This window comes from Esox lucius, chromosome 22 (genome assembly GCF_011004845.1).
Source record: "Esox lucius isolate fEsoLuc1 chromosome 22, fEsoLuc1.pri, whole genome shotgun sequence".
Classification (NCBI taxonomy): domain Eukaryota; kingdom Metazoa; phylum Chordata; class Actinopteri; order Esociformes; family Esocidae; genus Esox; species Esox lucius.
In genome coordinates this window covers 14,378,036-14,397,416 of record NC_047590.1, presented here as the reverse complement: position 1 = coordinate 14,397,416, position 19,381 = coordinate 14,378,036, and the positions used below count along the sequence as shown (strand labels likewise).

General features: G+C 44.3%; 1 protein-coding gene across 2 annotated transcripts in view; it reads left to right on the top strand.

Annotated features, from left to right (window-relative positions):
- Positions 1-2,883: 2,883 nt before the first annotated feature.
- Positions 2,884-19,381, top strand: part of LOC105023139 (receptor tyrosine-protein kinase erbB-4) — a 238,158-nt gene continuing 221,660 nt past the window's right edge. For both annotated transcript variants that reach the window (XM_029116654.2, XM_029116653.2), the window contains exon 1: positions 2,884-3,207. In XM_029116654.2, the coding sequence (XP_028972487.2) occupies positions 3,135-3,207 (73 nt within the window). In that variant the 5' untranslated portion in view covers positions 2,884-3,134. The remainder of the gene's footprint in view (positions 3,208-19,381) is intronic.

The following is a 19,381-nucleotide window of genomic DNA, read 5'->3' as shown; positions in this document are numbered from 1 at the left end:
ACAGTGGTAACAAGGCATGATGGATCCATGTTCTCATTCTGTTTACGCCAAATTCTGACTCTACCATCTGAATGTCTCAACAGAAATCAAGACTCATCAGACCAGGCAACATTCTTCCAGTCTTCAACTGTCCAATTTTGGTGAGCTCGTGCAAATTGTAGCCTCTTTTTCCTATTTGTAGTGGAGATGAGTGGTACCCGGTGGGGTCTTCTGCTGTTGTAGCCCATCCGCCTCAAGGTTGTGCGTGTTATGGCTTCACAAATGCTTTGCTGCATACCTCAGTTATAACGAGTGGTTATTTCAGTCAAAGTTGCTCTTCTGTCAGCTTGAATCAGTCGGCCCATTCTCATGTTTTTCCCTTTTCACACCATTCTTTGTAAACCCTAGAAATGGTTGTTTGTGAAAATCCCAGTAACTGAGCAGATTGTGAAATACTCAGTGCCCGTCTGGCACCAACAACCATGCCACACTCAAAATTGCTTAAATCACCTGACATTCAGTTTGGAGTTCAGGAGATTGTCTTGACCAGGACCACACCCCTAAATGCATTGAAGCAACTGCCATGTGATTGGTTGATTTGATAATTGCATTAATGAGAAATTGAACAGGTGTTCCAAATAATCCATTTGGTGAGTGTATATATATATTTGGATAAACACAGACCTACATTTAACTCCGTTTTGGAGTAGCCTAGTGGTTAGAGCATATAACTAGAAACCAAATGTTTTCTGTGTACAATCCAAAACACGCAAATTTAGGAATATGTTGTTTTGTCCCTGAGTAAGATGGTTAATAGCTTTCAAGGTGTCCTGTATTTTACTACTTAACTGGTAAAAAAAAGAAGAAAAAAAAAGAATAATAGTACAGTTAGAAAAATGTATCTGTTTTTGATTAGCAAAACTGACGTGTCTGAATGGTTGTTCTTCCTGGCAGACACCTGTAACTTAACACACAGAGATAATATCTGTCATTCCCACAGAAAAGGAATGTGCTTCCCTCAATACTAGTCTTGTCTGACACTTTGTCCTCACTTAAAAATGTGAATTCATCTAATACCTCTTTTTGTAGTTTAATAGTGGGTAACTTTTTGTTATTCAGGAAAGTTATACTTACAAATAATGTGGTAAAACATGTCTGTAATGTCATTTGTGGTAAATGTTAAATGTACACGATTCACATTGTGCTACGACACAGGCAGTGTAGCTCAGTGTAAGACTGTGAGAATGACTGTATCATTTATTGAGCATGTCAACTGAGAGCATTAAGGGCAGGCTGCCAACTGGCACAAAACTAAATATTAATTAATTTATTAATGTATAAAATCTAAATATGTTACATAACTTATAGAAATTATATACTGTATTATGTACCAAGGTTGTCAGCCAATCGGTGTTGAGGTTTAAACCACCTGGTTCATAAGACACTTTATAAACCAGGTGGTTTGAATCCTTAATGTTATTGGCTGATAGTCGTGGTATATGAGACTGTATCACATCACTTTTTTTCATCTCTAATTGCATTGGTAACTGGCTTATTATAGAAATAGTCTTGGTGGTTTGTAGCTAAGCGAGGTGTCTGGGCACTTCGCAATGCTTTATGCCTAAGAACAGCTCATATATTGGGCAGGCAACTCACCCCCTCGTGCGTCATTGCTTACGTATTGCATCACTTTTATTACTCTAATTGTGTTGGTAACTGGTTTATTAAAACAATAAGGAGGCTTGGAGGCTTGTTGTGTATTGACAATGTACCAATGGTTAAACCCTGTATGCAGGCACTCTGCGATGCGCTATGCGTGTATTGGTCATATACCATCACTTCTTGCCTCATTGCTTAAATATACCACAACTTACAGCCATTCAGCATTCAGGGTTTGAACTAATTGGTTTATATACTGTATATATAGAGCCAACCAGGAGAAACTTAAAGAAAAATAATATTTATTTTATAATAGCATTTGACTGCATCTGTATACCTCATGGGTCTTTGAGTTAGATATGAGTAAACGGTGATTTAATTCACTATGTGGACTACAGGGGATGCTACTGCATTAATGGTATTTTTTCATGTTCATATGCATAAACTAATACTGTCGGGCCCTCTTGTGGTTAATGTGAGTAGATTGGTTGCATTGCAAAATACCGTCAGTTATCAAAATGTACACAGTAAGAGCATCTTTTTCCATTACTTGGATTTGTAATCTAGTAGATTGACAGGCACAGAAAGTCCAAAAGGCAGATAATTATAGCCCATGTAGTTAATTAATTACAATGTTTTGTTAATCTTTCTCACGATACTGGCTGATTTTAAGAGGACAATAACTACAACGACCCGATACCGGATAAGCGGATGAAGATGAGATTAATAACTACGCCTTATTGGTTCCCTAAATAGCCTACGTTTTAAGTGATAGATCAACTTTGGTTTGGACACGTCGATAATGATCTCAATGGATACATTATGAATGTGGGTGAAAATCAAACTAAGTATACGTGTATTCAAATCTACCTAGCTAACGTTGACACCTAGGCTAGTCTTCTGACAACCAATTACATATTAAGAATAGAAAGTAAAATTAAACGTGTGGTAGCCAACTTTACACATTCAGTTATTCCAATGCATTTGTAGGCTATGCGCATTTTACGCACACTGGATAAGTGTATAGTCCAGGGCCTAAAACAGGTGTACGCCGTGCATCAACTAGAAGAATTGTAGATCAATCCCTGTGAGCCAATGAGATAAGGCAATAAGTGATGCGGGCATGCTTATTAATCTCAGAGCCGTTCCCTCGACCAATCAGTGGACGGTAGGAGGTGTTACCCGCACTGAGAGGGTGTGTCCAGAACCCCGAGCCGTCTGCTGGATATGGTGTGAGTAGTAATGACATGGAGTATCAACGGTGAAGACCAGATAAAACATTGGTGTCCTTAAAATCTACAAAAAAACATTTTTTTTTCTTTTCGCGTTCAACTTGTGTCGAACTATCTGGGGCACCGGGGGACGCTAGAACGCGCGCAACGGACCCAGTCTGGGAAACTGTCTATAGCCGAGACGTTCCGTTGAATTTCCTTTTGAATAATGGGATATTTATTGGACATGTGAGTTACTGGAGTTACCATCTGCAACCTTGCAAAATGAAGTTTCCCTCATTTCTTCGATGTCTCCTCATCACTTTCGTTGTGTTCAGGGCGAGCGCTGCACAGTCAGGTGAGTGACAGATAGCGCGCTCATCCGCAAGGTGTTTTGGCCATGGCATTTTGGCATTGTAAATTAACTGATTCCACTGCTGCTGTTGGTATTACATTATGTTGTGTGGTTTAGCCGCTGGAGCGGTGTGTAAATTGACACACTTCAAGATAACACGTTGTGATTGCCGATTATGGATTATTACTCCATTCGTCTTTGTAAACAGATCTCAAGTTCACAAACACGTCTGTCATTCCACTAAGTGTATCACCTGATGTCAATAATCTGAAACTCATTACTCATTTAATTAATTTTATGTAATATCATCCATTCCCTTTGGGACTAGCCCCGAATTGATTGTCAGTCTTTTCGAATAGGTTAGCCAAACACAGCCCTGGTTTTGATAAGTGTAGGCCCAATTAGTCTGTTAAAGTGGCCTTTTTTCCAAGCTCGGACAGTAATTGAAATTCACGGTGGAGTTTTGAATGACTGCCTTATTAATTTATTTTCTGTTGCGTCGTATCTGGTAGAAATGACTTCCCAATCATTTGGGGGTAATGCTATAGGTTAAATTGCACAATGATGAAGTAATTCGCTTTCTACTTGTTATTGCTATTATTTCGTCTTTACACAGTTATTTCACTTACTGTTCATTCCTTTTTTGTTAAGCATGTTTATTATTTCGCAGTGCTAGTTTTCATTTATTTGGTTTGCTAACAAACTTGCCCACGTAAATGTTTTATTTAAGTGTCCACTGTAGACTACTTATCTCCACAGGCAGATTAATTATGCTATTTATTTCAGCTTTACAATATTATAAATATAGCAAAATAAATCGAATAATCCCCACCCCCGCACCTCGATCTGTGGTTTCACTGAAAGCTGAAAATAATTTCAGCGACAGGTGAAACAGTCCCGCGGCCGCCACTTGTTTAGTGAAATGCGCATGTAGAAGGCATTCACATCCGCAGGCACTCGCTGAGGCATGCGAATAGCTCCGGTCCCTCTTGTCCCGCGCGTGGACTCGAGCGGGTCCCACGCTCTTCCCTCTGCGTTCTCATACTGCCTATGAGACTGTTTGTCCATTATGCTCTTTGGCCGGGGAATTAAACGGTGTCCGTTTATGAATCGTGTTTCTTGTCGTCTTGCGTCTTGCGTGGGGCTTGGCTGTCTGCGAGCCAAATTAATTGTATAAACCGTGGCTAAAATCTTTGTTTTCAGAAAATGTGACAACTGCCTACAATCTTTTCTATGTCATATCCATATAAAGGCGTGTACAATGACTGGAGCCATATAAATCGCGATATTATGGTGACAGCTAAACTTTTCCAAAGGCTACCTTCGTCTTTTCACAGTGATGCATTTAACTCCCCTTTAACCCATTCTCATACGTCTGTTGTATTGGCATTTGTTTCACATTTTCACAGTAGGCTATACAATATGTTGGACCACAACTACCAAACATATAGAACACTTTGCTGAAGTATCCTGGTGCTCGGTCAGATGCGTGTAGGATCTTATAATTCTTGTTAATGCAGCTGTTGCCTACTTTGTTCTACTCTGTTATTTCATCTTTTCTGTTATTTTCTGTTTATTTATGTTCTAAATATTTTATAGCTTAACTAAAGTGCTTGTGTAATGAATGTACAGGATATCTCACCATGGTGGATGTGTACCGTGCTGTCAACAATGCCCTGCCATTTAGTCATCATAATGTTAGACTCTCAGCACTGAATCAAAAATAAGCAACAACTTTTATTGACAATAAAACAATATTAATGCAATTAAAATAAACAGAAATGCTATTTCAGAGTGCAGAAAAAATTAGTACAACCCTAGGTTCAATAGCTGGTGTTGTCCCGTTTGGCTGAAATATCTTATTTTGCCATTTCTTGTAATTGTCTACCAGTCTCTTACATCGACTGAGAGGATTTTCCCCTGTCTTTACAGTACTACTTGAACTGTGTCACTTTCAAGGAATTTCTTGCATTCACGGCCCAAGTCCCCCAACAGAATTTCCATAGGATAGAGATCTGAGTATGGACTCAACCATTTCATAACCCTCCATTTCTTATTTTTGATACATTCTGTTGTAGCTTTGCTTGTGTGTTTTGTACCACTTTTAGTTCTTTTTCAGCTTTTTGACAGATGGCCTCACATTCTCAAGAATTCTCTGGTCCAATATGATTGATTCTATGATGGCAAGTTGGCCAGGCCCTTAGGTAGCAAGGCAGCCCCAAACCATAATACCCTAAACTTGGAAAGTTGTTATTCTATTCTATTCTGTGTATTTTAGAGACATCTATGAGCATCGGTTTTGGTTAGCTTTTGGTCTGAATTTGGTGTGACAACCTGGCCTATGTAGATTGCCAGTGATCTGGAATTTTTCATTTTTAGATGATCCCTCGGACAGTGGACTGATGTAATTAGAAGTGCTAATTGTTACCACTCCACACTCACTGACATCTATAATCTTTCTTTTCAGGGCATTGGAAAGGTCTTTTGATATTAGCATTAAGTGGTTTTGGTTTAGACCAAACCAGAGCAAGTTTATGTAAGACAGGACCCTCCTAAATGGCTCTTTTATAGTTTTCTAATAATTTGCCGCAGTTTTTCAATTAAAATGGAAAAAAAGTGCAATGCCCTCATGCAGAAAAGGTTAGTGCACCCCCACCTTTATGTCACATAAAATTGATAAAATTTGAATCAGGTGTACCGAATCAGATTCTAATATTAGCCATTTTATATGATGGTAAAGGTAGAGGTGTGTTAACCTTGCTTAGGGGCCTTGCATTTCTGCTCATTTTAATTGCATAAATGGTGTGAATGTGATTGGAATTCAGCTCAAATATCCATGTGCTAAGACAACTTTCCAGGGGGTGTACATACATTTCACATGACTGTGTATGTCTATAAGCAGCCCCACTGATAAGCCTGTCATGAGGACTTGGATGCTTTCCCCAGCCCTTCTGGGTCTTCGACTTCGGGGCTGATGAAGTGGTGGGAGGTGCATACAGTAGACCTCGACTCTGACCAGTGTGTGAAGCCCAAACAACCCTATTCCCTATGTAGTGCTCATGCGAACATGAATATTGGAAGCTGTGTGTTGCCGTGTGTTCGTCTTAGACCTGGGAACTGTGAAGGGACCCCTGGTGATATGTCTTGTGGGGGTATAAATGGGTATCTGACTGGTATGTTTTTTGGTTATGTAGACTTTTCCTTTTTTTACTCTTATATTTGTTATAAACAAAACAAACGAGAAGACCCGCAAGGCTTTTGTCATGCATGTTGCTGAGGTCAGGGCCGTGTATATTTCTGGGTGATGCGCGGCACCTTTTTTTTGAGCCAGCCTCATCTTGTCTAGCTCTTCTGTGGTTGTGTTCGCCCGACAAAAGTATTGCACTTAATCGGGTGGCATTTGGGCTGCGATCATAGTATGAACTGCACTGAGGGGATTCCGTGAGCCTCAGTGGTGGCTGTACGAGAGGGGCTATTTTAGACGTAACACACAATTAATAGGAACCCGAGAAGAAGAGGGGGACGGGGGATTTGAGCGGAGAGAGAAGCAGCCTCTGGACAGACAGGCGAGGTTATTTGGCATGCCATACTTCCAGCCGAGAGCCATATTTGTGATGCAAATTTCCCCCCTAAGAATCTGAGCTATGCCGCCCGCTCGGGGAAGTTGTGTCTGCATGTGCATGTGTGTAGAATAGAAATGGGATGTTGACCCCCACCACTTCCCCAGGCCCTGACGCACACACACACACTTACACCCCCACTTACAGACACACACATCACTCTCACCCAGGCCACTTGCCTGGCCTCTCCTCCCCTCCAATCAAGGTGGTGAAGTTATTTTTCAAGCGCTGGCCTATGTGGAGCTACCCGAAACAACTGTTTATGCTCTTCATATCTATTCCCAATTGTACTTTTAATGAGGGCTATGCCAACGTTAGCTAGTACGCCTTCACGTGGTCTGTGTTTGAATACCTTTGGTTGTAACGCGCTGGTGTTTCCGAAAGCTTTGTTTTTGTCTGTCCGTCTGCCTGTTTGTGCGTTTTTCTGGGCAGATGGCGTGACATCGTAATTAGACTGCTGTCGGTGTGACATTTCAGGGGGTCCTCATGGTGATCGTCTTGGGGACGAGCAAGTAAATACCTATATCAGATTATTCATCAACTGTGGCTTTGCGGATTACACATGGATGGGCTGTAGGGTTGAAGGGTCATTGGTGTTCTCCCAAGCTATTCACCAGTTTATACTCTAAACCTGCATAGAGGCCATTTTGATGTGCCTTTTCAACATCTTTTGATGTCTTTCTTTGTTAAGCACCTTGAAATGTCTTTGTTGGGGGAAAAAAGTGCTCTACATAAATTTTGATTGATTGAGAAAATTTGAATTTATAACAGGCTAATAAAGGTCTTTAGATAGCATCTGTCCATTGAGTTTTTCTCAGTTTGACTCTACAGGAGATCTTAAAAGTGGATTTAGTCTCTGAAGCAAATTAGTCAGCAATACTGGCACAGTTAGGGGATATCAGATATTTGTTAAGCATCTTCAAATTACTCTGTTGTAAGAACTTTGCCATGTAAATAAAGTTTGATTGATTGAGGACATTATCATTTATAACAGGGTAATGAAGGTCTTTAGATAGCATCTGTCAAATGAGTAATTCTCTGTTTAACTCTACAGGAGATCTTGAAAATGTATTTAGTTTCCCAAACAAATTAGAGAACAACGCCACCACAGTTTCTTGATATCAGCCGGGACCCGATGCCAGTCATTTCTGCTCCATGACACAGTCATAATGTTGTCGTCATCATCGTGATTAATGTTTATCATCCATCCAGGCATTAGTGTGAAGCTGTGTGTTTGCATTATCACACAATGAGACAGTTGTGTGCGTTTTTTGCGCGTGTATGTCAGAAAGTTGGAGAGAGAGAAATTGAGAAAGTGATTGTATTTGGATGAGTTAAAACCCTGCATGTGTTGAGTGTCAGAGAGAGAGAGAGAGACATCTGTTTGAGAGGGCATGATGAAGATTAGTTCAATCAGGGTGATAATGGGTTGATCAGCAGTGGCTTGTTTATCGGCCTCTCGATCATTACGAGCAATGGGCGAACAGCACCAGCCACAGTAAACAGCGCTTCATAACAAATGGCTTTGTGATGCATCACATGACCAAGCTGTCAATGAGGGACATTGCATTCCAGTTCAGGCGTGTGCTCATTCTGTACCAAAGAGAAAGACTGGGACTGAAACCGGTGGGCATTAATTTTCATGCAACATTGCGGCAACTTTTTCACGACCCTTTTAGAAACCTGGTGTAATGAACTCAGCCCATCATTATGCTTTGTATTACAGCAACACATGCTCGGATTTCTCAAGCCTGGAAAGTTATACAATGGCAGTAGATTGTTGGTTTGACATTTGTTTCCCTGGCTCTTGTACAGAGAGGCTTCTGTCTCTCGGGTTCATGAACCAACCAAATATTTACATGCGCTAGCACAACTACACAGCATGTGAGAGTAAAGCATCCCAGATTGGGTCTTTCAGATGTAGGAATGGCGGAAATGGAATTTTCAATAGCCTGAGTAATCATGCCCATCAACCAGTTCCAGGTTCTTTTTCAAATGCACACACGCTCATGGACACACACACTCATGGACACACACACACGATTTCCCTCTCTTCCTCTATCTCTCCTTTTTGTTCTCTTTTTCTCAGTCTTTGGCAGGAGAATAAATAACCCCACATCTCATGTGCTTAACCCATTCAGTCCATAGCAAACATTTTTTAAATTACTTTTTGTCTGTTATGTGACTTTTTTTCACAATCTATTTTGTGAGGGCTGTTTGTGGACAGAAATGTGTTCCTGTCAAAAATCATTTTTCTGAAACTGCTAACAACTAATCCTAACCCTAATAGTTAGGGTTATTAGTGCATTCATTTTGGTGCTGTAAAAAAAAAATTAAAATAATAAATTGCGATTAAGCATATAATCTTCTGTAGTTAATAGCAATTTTAGCCAATCACGCCAGGATTTTTCACAGCTTTCTTGTTGGCTAAAGACCTTCTATAAATTTGAATGGAAATGTCTGGAAACAAGATTAATTTCTCACTAACAACATAGAACATGTATTCCTGGTCATTATTTACTGGCTGGTTTTATTGACATGCAAAACCAATAATAACCTAAGCTAAGACTTTACTTTCAAACCTTACCATAAATGTCAGCCCTATACTTCGGTTGTGGCCGGAATGGACACAGCTCCCCTATACTTCCTCAATAGAACTTGAACTGCTGAAAATAATGCTAACTAGCTGATGGATGCAAAAAAGGTTATCCCCAAAAAACATCAAACCAACATAATCTCTCAAGTCATCATGTTGATTTGTGGTTTCTGGACCGTAGTGTTTGGACCTTGTCCATTTAAGCAGAGAGGCTAGCAACTAGCTTCTGCTTGGAGGAACCAGGATGCACCGTGACGTGAAGCATTTCAATTTCATTGCATGGTTTAGCGCAATTGTTTTGACGCGCAAAGCCCGCTGGAGTGTCCAGGGCTGTCAACCGTGAGTTAGATTTCTACACAGCATTATTTTCCTTTCAAAAGCACCCACTCCTATTTACATTAGCCATGTTGCAGACTGGTCTGTCTTTTGTATGTACACATGTTGAAATTCTTAATGACACTGAGCCAACTACTGTATGTCGACACCAGATTTAATGGGTTAACACCAAAACATAATTTGCTCCTGTCGCAGAAAAACTGAATGGGTTAATTAGAAGTATATCTGGCTTTGATTGGGCTGGACCTTCTTGTGCCAACTCCTGGTGGGTTGGATTGGCCAGTCCAAGCCGTGCCTGGCAAAGATGTATGTAGTGTAGGCTTGACTGTCCGGATCTCTCTGTTGTATTCTCTACAAATTCCAGAGCTCAGACAGTATCTTATAGCTTTATCCTCTGTAGGCGAGAGATGGGAGTGGGGGCGTTATGGTTTGGGGTGGGGGGGTCGAATTGGGCTTCAGTCCTCAGAGTTTGCCATTCAGAGTGTTGGGGAGCGAAAGGCTTGGGGATATGTTTCTGGAGGGTTTGTTTTCTCTGCTGCTTGTAATTCCACTCAGAAACAAACGGCCCAACTTTCTGCTGCTACGAGGCGGCGACCCCAACCCGCGCTCTCTCTCCACACTTTGCCTTTTGTGGTCTCTCTTCCTCTCTCTATCCTTGTCTCTCTCTCTTTCTCTCTCTCTCTCTCTCTCTCTCTCTCTCTCTCTCTCTCTATCTCACTCTGCCTGCTTCTTTCTTTCTCTCATTCTCTCACGACGTCTCTGCTATATTGCGGATTGTCTTTCCTCCCTCTTCTTTTTTCTCTCTGTGATTTCCGTTGCCGACGAGAGAGGGTAAGGTGGAGGAGTACAGTGGAGCTGTCAGCTTGGTTGGGCAGTGACTGGCTCATTTGTCTCCCTTTAATTATGACATCCTATTTGTCATACACACAATAAGCTGTCAGTGGGCACTCTGCAACATTGGTCTGCCTGTCTTCATTGTGTGTGTGCGTTTGAACACACTCAGCCATGTTTAAAGGCCGCGTGGCGAGTCAGCGTGCTCCTGGCGTGCGCGTGCGTTTCTGCGCGTCCGGAAACCTGTGGAAAAAACAAAGTTCTTTGATTGACAGCGTTGCTCTGGCGATCCATGGGTCCTTCACTCGTTCCCATTGAGTCAGCCTCCTTTGCTGTCCTCTGTGGCTTTCCTCCTCTGCTCTAAGAACAGCACAACGGGAGGCATTTGAATAATAATGCAATTTGTCTAATCTCCACGAAGGCTACCTCATTACCTCAATGGAGAAGAAAAAAACGTATTCATTGTGACTCTCAGTGGCACAGAGCTTGAGTCCCAGAAGTGGTTGTCGACTCCCAAGAGAGTCATTCCTTTCTCATGTTTTGTTGTGTCTCTCTCTCTCTCTTTCTTGACAATCACACACACACACACACACACGCACACACATACTCACACAGACTCTCTCTGTGTTGTTGCTGAAGAGTTAAATGAATACAAATAACATGAATAATATCTGTGCTCAGGTATGTGTGAGAGAGCTGTACGGTGTGTCTAAGTGTTTATGCGTGTGTGTCCTTTGCCATGTTATTCTGTGCCTGCTAATCCCCTTTCAGACATTCACAGTAGCTAAGCTGTTTAATTACTGTACCAATGAATGATATTGACTGTTTCAAGACTCCTCTAATACGCCTTGCATTATAATCTCTGTTTGGTGTTTTTCTCTGTCTTTCACTCCCTCACTGTCTTCCTCTTGTTGTCTCTCTTTATGACTCGCGTTCCACCGCTCTCTCTTGTTCTGTTCCTCTGTCTCCTTCTTTACTTCTCCCTTTCTCTTGTTCTGGCTCTCAGTGTGTGTATGTGTCTGTGTGCTGAATATGAATCAAACCTATATTAATGTAATGTTGGGAAAGACAGATTGAAATGCAATATGGGGGCTGAAGGACATGATTGCCCGCTGGCTGAATTAAAGACGGAAAGTATTGTCATTCCACAGGTGCCATTTTAGCCTTCTGATGTGAGCCCAACTACACATATTCGTCCGTAGCTATCCAACTGTGTGAACAATGACAGTTTCCTGTTTGTGTAACAGCCTTAACAGGGGCAGCAAGTCCATGTCCTGAGACTACTGATGGAGAAAAAGAGAGGGAGAGAGAGAGGGAGGGACAGAGGGCTGGAGGGAGGGAGAGAGAGGGAGAGAGAGGGAGAGAGAGGGAGAGAGAGGGAGAGAGGGGGAGAGTGTGTGTAGCAGCTCTGTGCAGGTGGGATGATCAGGGGCACATTGTCCTCCTAAATGGCTCCTCTTGCGACGGTGACCTGTAATAAATGAGTGTGCTGGAGGAAGTGGCAGGTGCGACAGGGGGCTGGGGAGTGTGGGAATTTGGGGGAGGGGGGGTGGGGGGTGGGGGGTGGTGGGGGGTGATGATGGCCACCACACTCAGGTGAGCTGGGAGAGATGGAGATCTCCATTTCCTGCCCTGCGTCCTCTTTCCTCGTCCCCTTCTCAAAACCCAAGTCCCCCTCCCCCCGACCTTCTAATCCAATGGGGCTTGGGGACGGCGAGAGGGGTGGAGACTATGCTGATTAGATCCCCTGTGTTTGGATTAGCGTGTGTGTGTGTGTGTGTGTGTGTGTGGGGGAATGTGTTAGAGATAGTAAAAAGGGGGAGAGAAGAGATACAGCAGAAGAGCGCTGCGTAGTGTGTGTGATAGCTGCATGCCATAGCCAATCATACACACACAGACACACACACACACACACTTGTTCAGTTCACAGGCAGAGAAAAGAGGTCACCAGCCTGCAGTGACCAACTCCCACAAACTATGCCTTTTCTCTGAGAGCTTTATGTTTTTAAACCCTGGTAAAGGAGCGGCCATATTTCCAACGGGACTGCAAGGTGACTGCCTGACACGCTGTGTGTGTGTGTCTGTGTGTGTGTGGGGCGGGGGGGGGGGGGGGGGGGTGTAGCTGTCCAGCTGTGGTGTATAAACCACCGCTCCATGTGCCAGCGGCCAAGTGGACGGTGGTGGCCTGAAGCCAGTGACCTTCGTCTGGGACACGCCGAAGCCGTCTGGGACACGCCGAAGCCGTCTGGGACACGCCGAAGCCGTCTGGGACACGCCGAAGCCGTCTGGGACACGCCGAAGCCGTCTGGGACACGCCGAAGCCTTCTGGGACACGCCGAAGCCGTCTGGGACACGCCGAAGCCTTCTGGGACACGCCGAAGCCGTCTGGGACACCAAGGACACAACACCCAGACAGACTACATACTGGGACAGAGGAAGAAACCCAGCCGATCCCACAGCAGTCTATGAACTGGGACCGAGCAAATGACAGCCCAGTCCTCCTATCCTACTGTTGTTTATCTGATTTCTGGTGATTTCTGGTGATTTCTGGTGATTTCTGGTGATTTCTGGTGATTTCTGGACATCCTGCACAGGATAGGTGCCTACTGGTGGAGCTCAGGCACATACCCCCCCCCCCATGTTTGGAAGAATGAGGGAAAACGCACATAAACAGTCTCCTGTGTGACTTCATTGCCACTCTGTGATGAAACCTCATTCCTCCTGGCAAGGTGACCCAACGCTGAGGATGTTGGGTCGTTTGTAAGAGAGGGGGTGAGGAAGAGAGAGAAACAGAGAGGGAGAAAACAGAAACGAGTGGGGGACTCATTTTAATTGTCAGGTCCGGGAGGTAGGTTACAAACGTCTGTGTGTTCACAGGATGAGGATGGGGACAGCGAGGCGGTCGGTCGGTCGGCTCTCGTGGCGTTGCGGTTACTGTGGAGCCATCGCTAGCCATAAGCACCGTCATCACACCAGACCGCAGTGTTGTCGTCTGGGTCAACCGAAGTGTGGGAGTGACAGTGTTTTGCGGCACGTGACTTGCACACTCACACACTCTCTGAAATGTTTAGCACGTCACACACTCTCTGTCTAGTGCTAGAACAGGGTGGTGTTCATTAGGGATAAACCGTGGCAAAATATTTTGCACACTGAAAACATTTCTTCATGGAAATCCTTTTAGGTAGCCAATCCCTGTTTCGCTTTACCGGATGTTGGTTGATGTCTTATGTTCTGGTGTGTTTTTTTTCCGGTTCTATACAACAACATAAAATTGAATGGTTCTTGGGGGAGCCATTTGAATAATGTTAAACACTCTTAGTTACAAGAACCCAGTTGGTTGCTGGTTCCAGAAAAGCTTTACATTAAATCTTGAAGGGTTTTTTCTGGAGCCAAAAAGGGTTTTGCCTGAAAATCTAAATGGTTCTGCTATAGGGACAACCAAATAACCTTTTTGTAAAAACAAAAAATCCAAGAGTGTGTAGGCAATAAAGAAGGCTCATCCATCCATCTCTCTCTACAGGTGATGATCTGAACGCCCACGGAGTAATAACGAAACCATACGGACATGATGGGGGCTGACTGCTCCTCTTTTCCTCCTCGCCATTCTGTCTCTCAGTTTTTTTATTCTTTCAAATTGATTTTTGTTCAAGCAGTTTTCTTTTTGTTGACGGTGTGGAATGTGGTGTTTTTTAATGCAATGGCGATTTAAGACAAAACCAGCGGCCTCTTTGATCCCCCCTCCCTCACATGATACTTCCTTCATTCCTCCTCTCTTGGCCAAAGGCATTAATGGGGTCACGTGTAAGGTCGGGCTGTGCCAGGGTAGCCTGGAATATTCTGGCATTACCTCAGCGCCGCTGGCACAGCCGCCCTTCGATCATATGTTGCCTGGCACACCTCCATGTGTGAGTCTACCAGGAGTCAGAGAGAGAGAGAGCAAGAAAGCGACAAAACAAAACGTATCAATGAGGAACTCCCTCCCCAACACACCACTGGAATCCTCATAACGCGAGTGAGAGACATACAGGAAGAGAGAACCACAGAGAGAGTGGGACGATAAGACGAGTAATAGAGCCGGAGAGCCAGAGATGATGAAGACGTAGAGAGATTCATGAATGCAAGTAAGAGAGAGAGAGAGAGACAGACATGCGACACGAGCACACGCTGTCGTAGATGCCTATCAGTCCGCAGGTCTCTGTGGGGAACAAAGGTAAGGACAAGCATTGCTTGGCCCGGCAGAAACATCCAGCTGCTCGGCTCCTCTGACAACCACGCGATATCTGTTACATGCACATCAGTCAGACGGTCGGGCTGTCACAGCTTGCCCCCCCCAGTGAAGGCAGCCATTCATTTCCCTCAGGTTGATCCTATCTGCGTTGGCCGTGTACACGCAGAGAGACACGCTAGCAGTCATTAACAAACCAAGTCACGCTCGCAAAGAAACGCTTACACACAAACACACGCACGCTTGTTTTAGTGTAGTCGTGAGGACCTTTTGGGGATCACAGTTGATTTCCGTGAAAAATGTCAACATTTTCCAAACCCTAAACCCCATTATAACCCTAACCCTAACCGCAAGCCTAAACAAATACACCTATTAAAGTAAGGACCGGCCAGATGTGGTCACTGGTCATGATTTTCCGTGGGTTACTCTGCTAGTGGGGGACACATGGACCCCAGTGACGTAGTTCACCCACGGATGCCAGGAGGACGTCGTCGCCGCCCGTGACTTCTCTGGTTCCAGTTTACCAAGCCACCCCCGGTTGATGCGGGCCCCCTCGTTCTGCCTTACACGTCCCCACAGCTGCTAAGCAGGTCTGTATGAGGACCCCTGCCAACTAGAGCTCTGTCCTGTGCCAGGGTGATTCACATGCCACGGCAGAGCCAGCGCTATGGTCGCCCTCCCCTTTCAACTCTGTCTCTCTCTCCGTCTCTTCCGGGCCGCTCGGTATTCTCTGGAGACGACTCGCATCCTCTCCTCTCAAACCGTTCTATTTGGTCCGTTCACTTTCATTTCCCCTCTTCCAAGAGGTGGAAAGACAGACAGGACGGAACAGAGACGGCGGGGGGGGGGGGGGGTATTTGCGTAGATAAGGGGGCTCAGTCGAAGAGGGAGGTTGGGGGTGAGCTTGAGGAGGGGGGATCAGAACAAGCCTGAGACGGTCAGAGAGTGAGACAGTTCAAAGGCCTCCAGGGGATTCCGAAGATTGGATAGGAAGTGTTTCTTATTTGTCTTTTTCTTCTCTGGAAACACCAGCTGCCTTTGTCTTTCTCTCATTTACTTAATTAGAAGAGCACCGAAACCACCCTGCCGTCCCACATGGTGGGGTGATGAGGTATTAGAAGGCTACGTGTTAATGTATATATGGGCGTGTGTTTGTGTATAAGAATGTGTTTCATTGTGTGTTAAAAGGGATCGGGGGATGCCCCAAGGCTAATGTTCTGAAAAGGAAGAAAGGACCAAGTGATTTTTTCTCCCTCACAAGCAGACAATACGGCACTGACCTACAGTATAACAAACCCAACGCAGTCTTCACATGGAGGCCCATAACAAATCACCATGTGATTCAAACAAACTTCTGTTGTTGTGGTCCTCAATACGTCTTTTGGTAAAAAAATTTTGGTTTAAGACTTTGGTTAAATTCCTGACTGATTCTAGTAAACAGACGCCTATATGAGGAGATGACCTGTCCTCGATACAACTGTTAGAATCCTTTTTGTGGTAGGCTGCTGAGCACGGACTGAATTCAAAAAGCAAAAATTGGAAAAAGCTTACCTCAGAAATCAAACATTACTCAAGACACACTGAAACACCATGCAAACTAACCTTTTCCTTTCAGCATAGTTTTACCACGTTTGTGATGTTACAATTGCTAAATTGAGCTGGGTGAAACTTCAGGTATTTCAAGAGCCCAAATTTTTTTGTCAAGTTGGAAGGCTTCAAAATCCCACCTTTTCTTACATTAGCTCAATGGTATGATCATCTCCTCAACCACAACCAAGAACGGCAGAAGTAGCAAACGCTTGGCTGTAACCCAGTTGCTAAAACTTCACAGCATTTTTTATATTTCAGTGTGAGCCAACAAGTAATTGACATTGCAGTGAATAGTTTTAAGGTGTAATTTGCTGAGAAATATAATAACATATACTATTGTCTGCAGTTTTAAGGACAAGACTGAAAGTAAATGACAAAGTCTCCAACATATCCAAGAGGGGACTTGATTTCAAACGCTGGCCCTTTAACAAAGCTTCGAGATTTAAGATGCTTTTTCGTGAAGAAAACCACTGGTTTCCTACTGCCACCCCAGGGAACCTGGATTCATAACTAAGGACTTAACCATACTGAAGGATGAAGATGACATCTGTGAGTATCACATTAGGTGGGCTTCCTTTATTCTATCACCATTGACGGAATCCACCTAATAGGGGTTCTTTTGATGTCCTAAATAAATACCTCCCATTGGTTTAATTCTTTGATTGACATGTGGTTATCCCGCCCACAGTGGGGGGCAGTGGCCTGGCTTCTCCCAGCAACAGTAAATTGGCTGTTTGCGTTTGCTGATGAGGCAGATGTCACACACACTCACACACACACACACACACACACACGCGCAACACATCAACACGTCTTCCTGCCTTCGCATTCGTTTCGACACACAACTTTGTCTTTGGCGTGTGCGTATCACTAGTTTCATGGCCGTCAGATTGTTTTTGGTTGCCTGTGTTCCGTCTCCAGGCAGGGTTGTAGAATAGGCACCTCCCGCTGCGTCCTTTATGATGGTCTACTCTGGATGGCATTACCAAGCTCCAGATTACCGCAGCCCTCATACCGGCGACAGCCTTTTATCTCTCTCTTGCTGTCCCCTCGCTTGAACATTATCTACTTTATTTCCAGCTTCCGCTTTCTATTTACTCTCTTCCACCACTTCGATACACATGGTGTCGATTTGCCGTCTCTCTTTTCTGTCTCTCTCTTTCTCTCTTTTTCCCTCTGTCCTTCTGTCCTTCACTCTTACTCCACCTCTTTATCCTCTCCTTTTTCTCTACTGCCCGCTCTCCTACCTGCTTTCTCTTTCGGTCTCGCTCTGTGTCTGTCACTCTATCTCTTTGTCACTTTCTTCCACTCTTTCGCTCTTTCACACTGTTTCTTGCTCTCGCCCTCTTTTCATTGCTGAGTCCCTCTGTGTTCCTATTCTCTCTCTCTCTCCATCCCTCTCTCTCCATCCCTCTCTCTCAATCCCTCGCTCTGTAACCCTTGACGTTCCTCCTTTCCTCTCTGTCCACATCTATCTCCCTCTCTCTGTCTGTCTTCGTCTCCATTTCTCCCCCCTTCTCTCTCTCTCTCTCTCTCTCTCTCTCTCTCTCTCTCTCATCCCTGTCAAATGTACCTCTCCTTTATATGCTTCCTCTTCCCTCGCCCTACTTTAACACGTTTCCATCTGATTTACTTTCTAAGATTGATGAAAATTCATCGATAATAAAGCCCCACAGGCTCTCATTTAAAACGTTGTAGGCTCTGCTTTGTGGGTTCTTGTGCGCTACCTGGAAGAATATACATATTCAAGAGCTTCAGCAAGGAATCATGTTTTCATGTCAATACACAGGAAGCCACAGAAGTGCATATACACTGGTGAATGCTCACCAAATCACAATACTGAAACACACACAGAGCTTGTCAGGCTTGGCAGCAGATCCATCTTACAGACGTTTCTCAGGCTGGCACTGGATCTGTCGCCCATCACCCCCTTTTTTCCTCCACTCCTTCACTCCCCCTGCTTGTCCAGCCTGCTAATCCGGCCTACTGATGGCTATTGACCTCTCCGTGTCACATTCTTCCTTCTCTTCCTCTCTGCAGTTCTGAGGCTACTAAAAGTAATCCTGGAGAGAGAAAGTTTTTAAGTAGAGGATGGTAGGATAGTGACATTTAGCAATCAAGATGCTCACATGCACACACACACACACACACACACACGCAAACACAGCATTTCTCTTGCATGTCTGTGCTTGTTTGTGTGAATCATCCGGAAGCATCTGTGCTGTTTTATGTAACTTTATTAGTTCAAACAGCGCACCTGTCCGCTAACCCTGATGTAGAGGATGAATGCCTGAGAGTTTGCTTTTGTGGACTCCTGTGAAACACCAGACGGGTGCGGGCTCGGTGGATACTAAATTAGGGAAACACACACACCACACACACACACACACACACACACACATAGAGTACGCACACATTCTGTTCAGTGAAATAGACCTATAATTAGTGGAATTAGCCAGAGATCAGAAGGTTCAATTAAGAGTGGTGTTGTGTGCCAAGACAGACGGTGCTAATTTGCATCACAACACATGTTAGTGTTGACTGGGGCTCTTTGTTATACGAGCAGACGTGGCAATATGGTGGGCCGCTCCTCAGAAGCCTGGGCTAGCCGCGGGCTGCCTAATGCACACGCTTAAAAAGCACAGAGGAAATGAAGGAGAAAAAAAGAAAAAAACTGGATTGTCTAACACTCGAGCACACGCCCTGACTCCGAACGTACACGCGTGCATACATGTCGACTCGTCCGAGTTCATACGTAAAACCGCCCGCTAATCCAAAACCGGCCCCCGTGCGCAAGACACACACTCTTGAGTTGCCGTCTTAATTAAGAGCATAATTAAGAGGGGGCTGCTGTACCTCTTGCTCAGCAGTGTGTGTCTAGGCCATTGTGTGCGTGAGGGTTCTTCAGTCCCCTGGGCGATTAGTCAGCTTCTCTTTCTTTCTTTCTTCTCTCTCTATTCCTTTCTCCCTCCCTCCCTC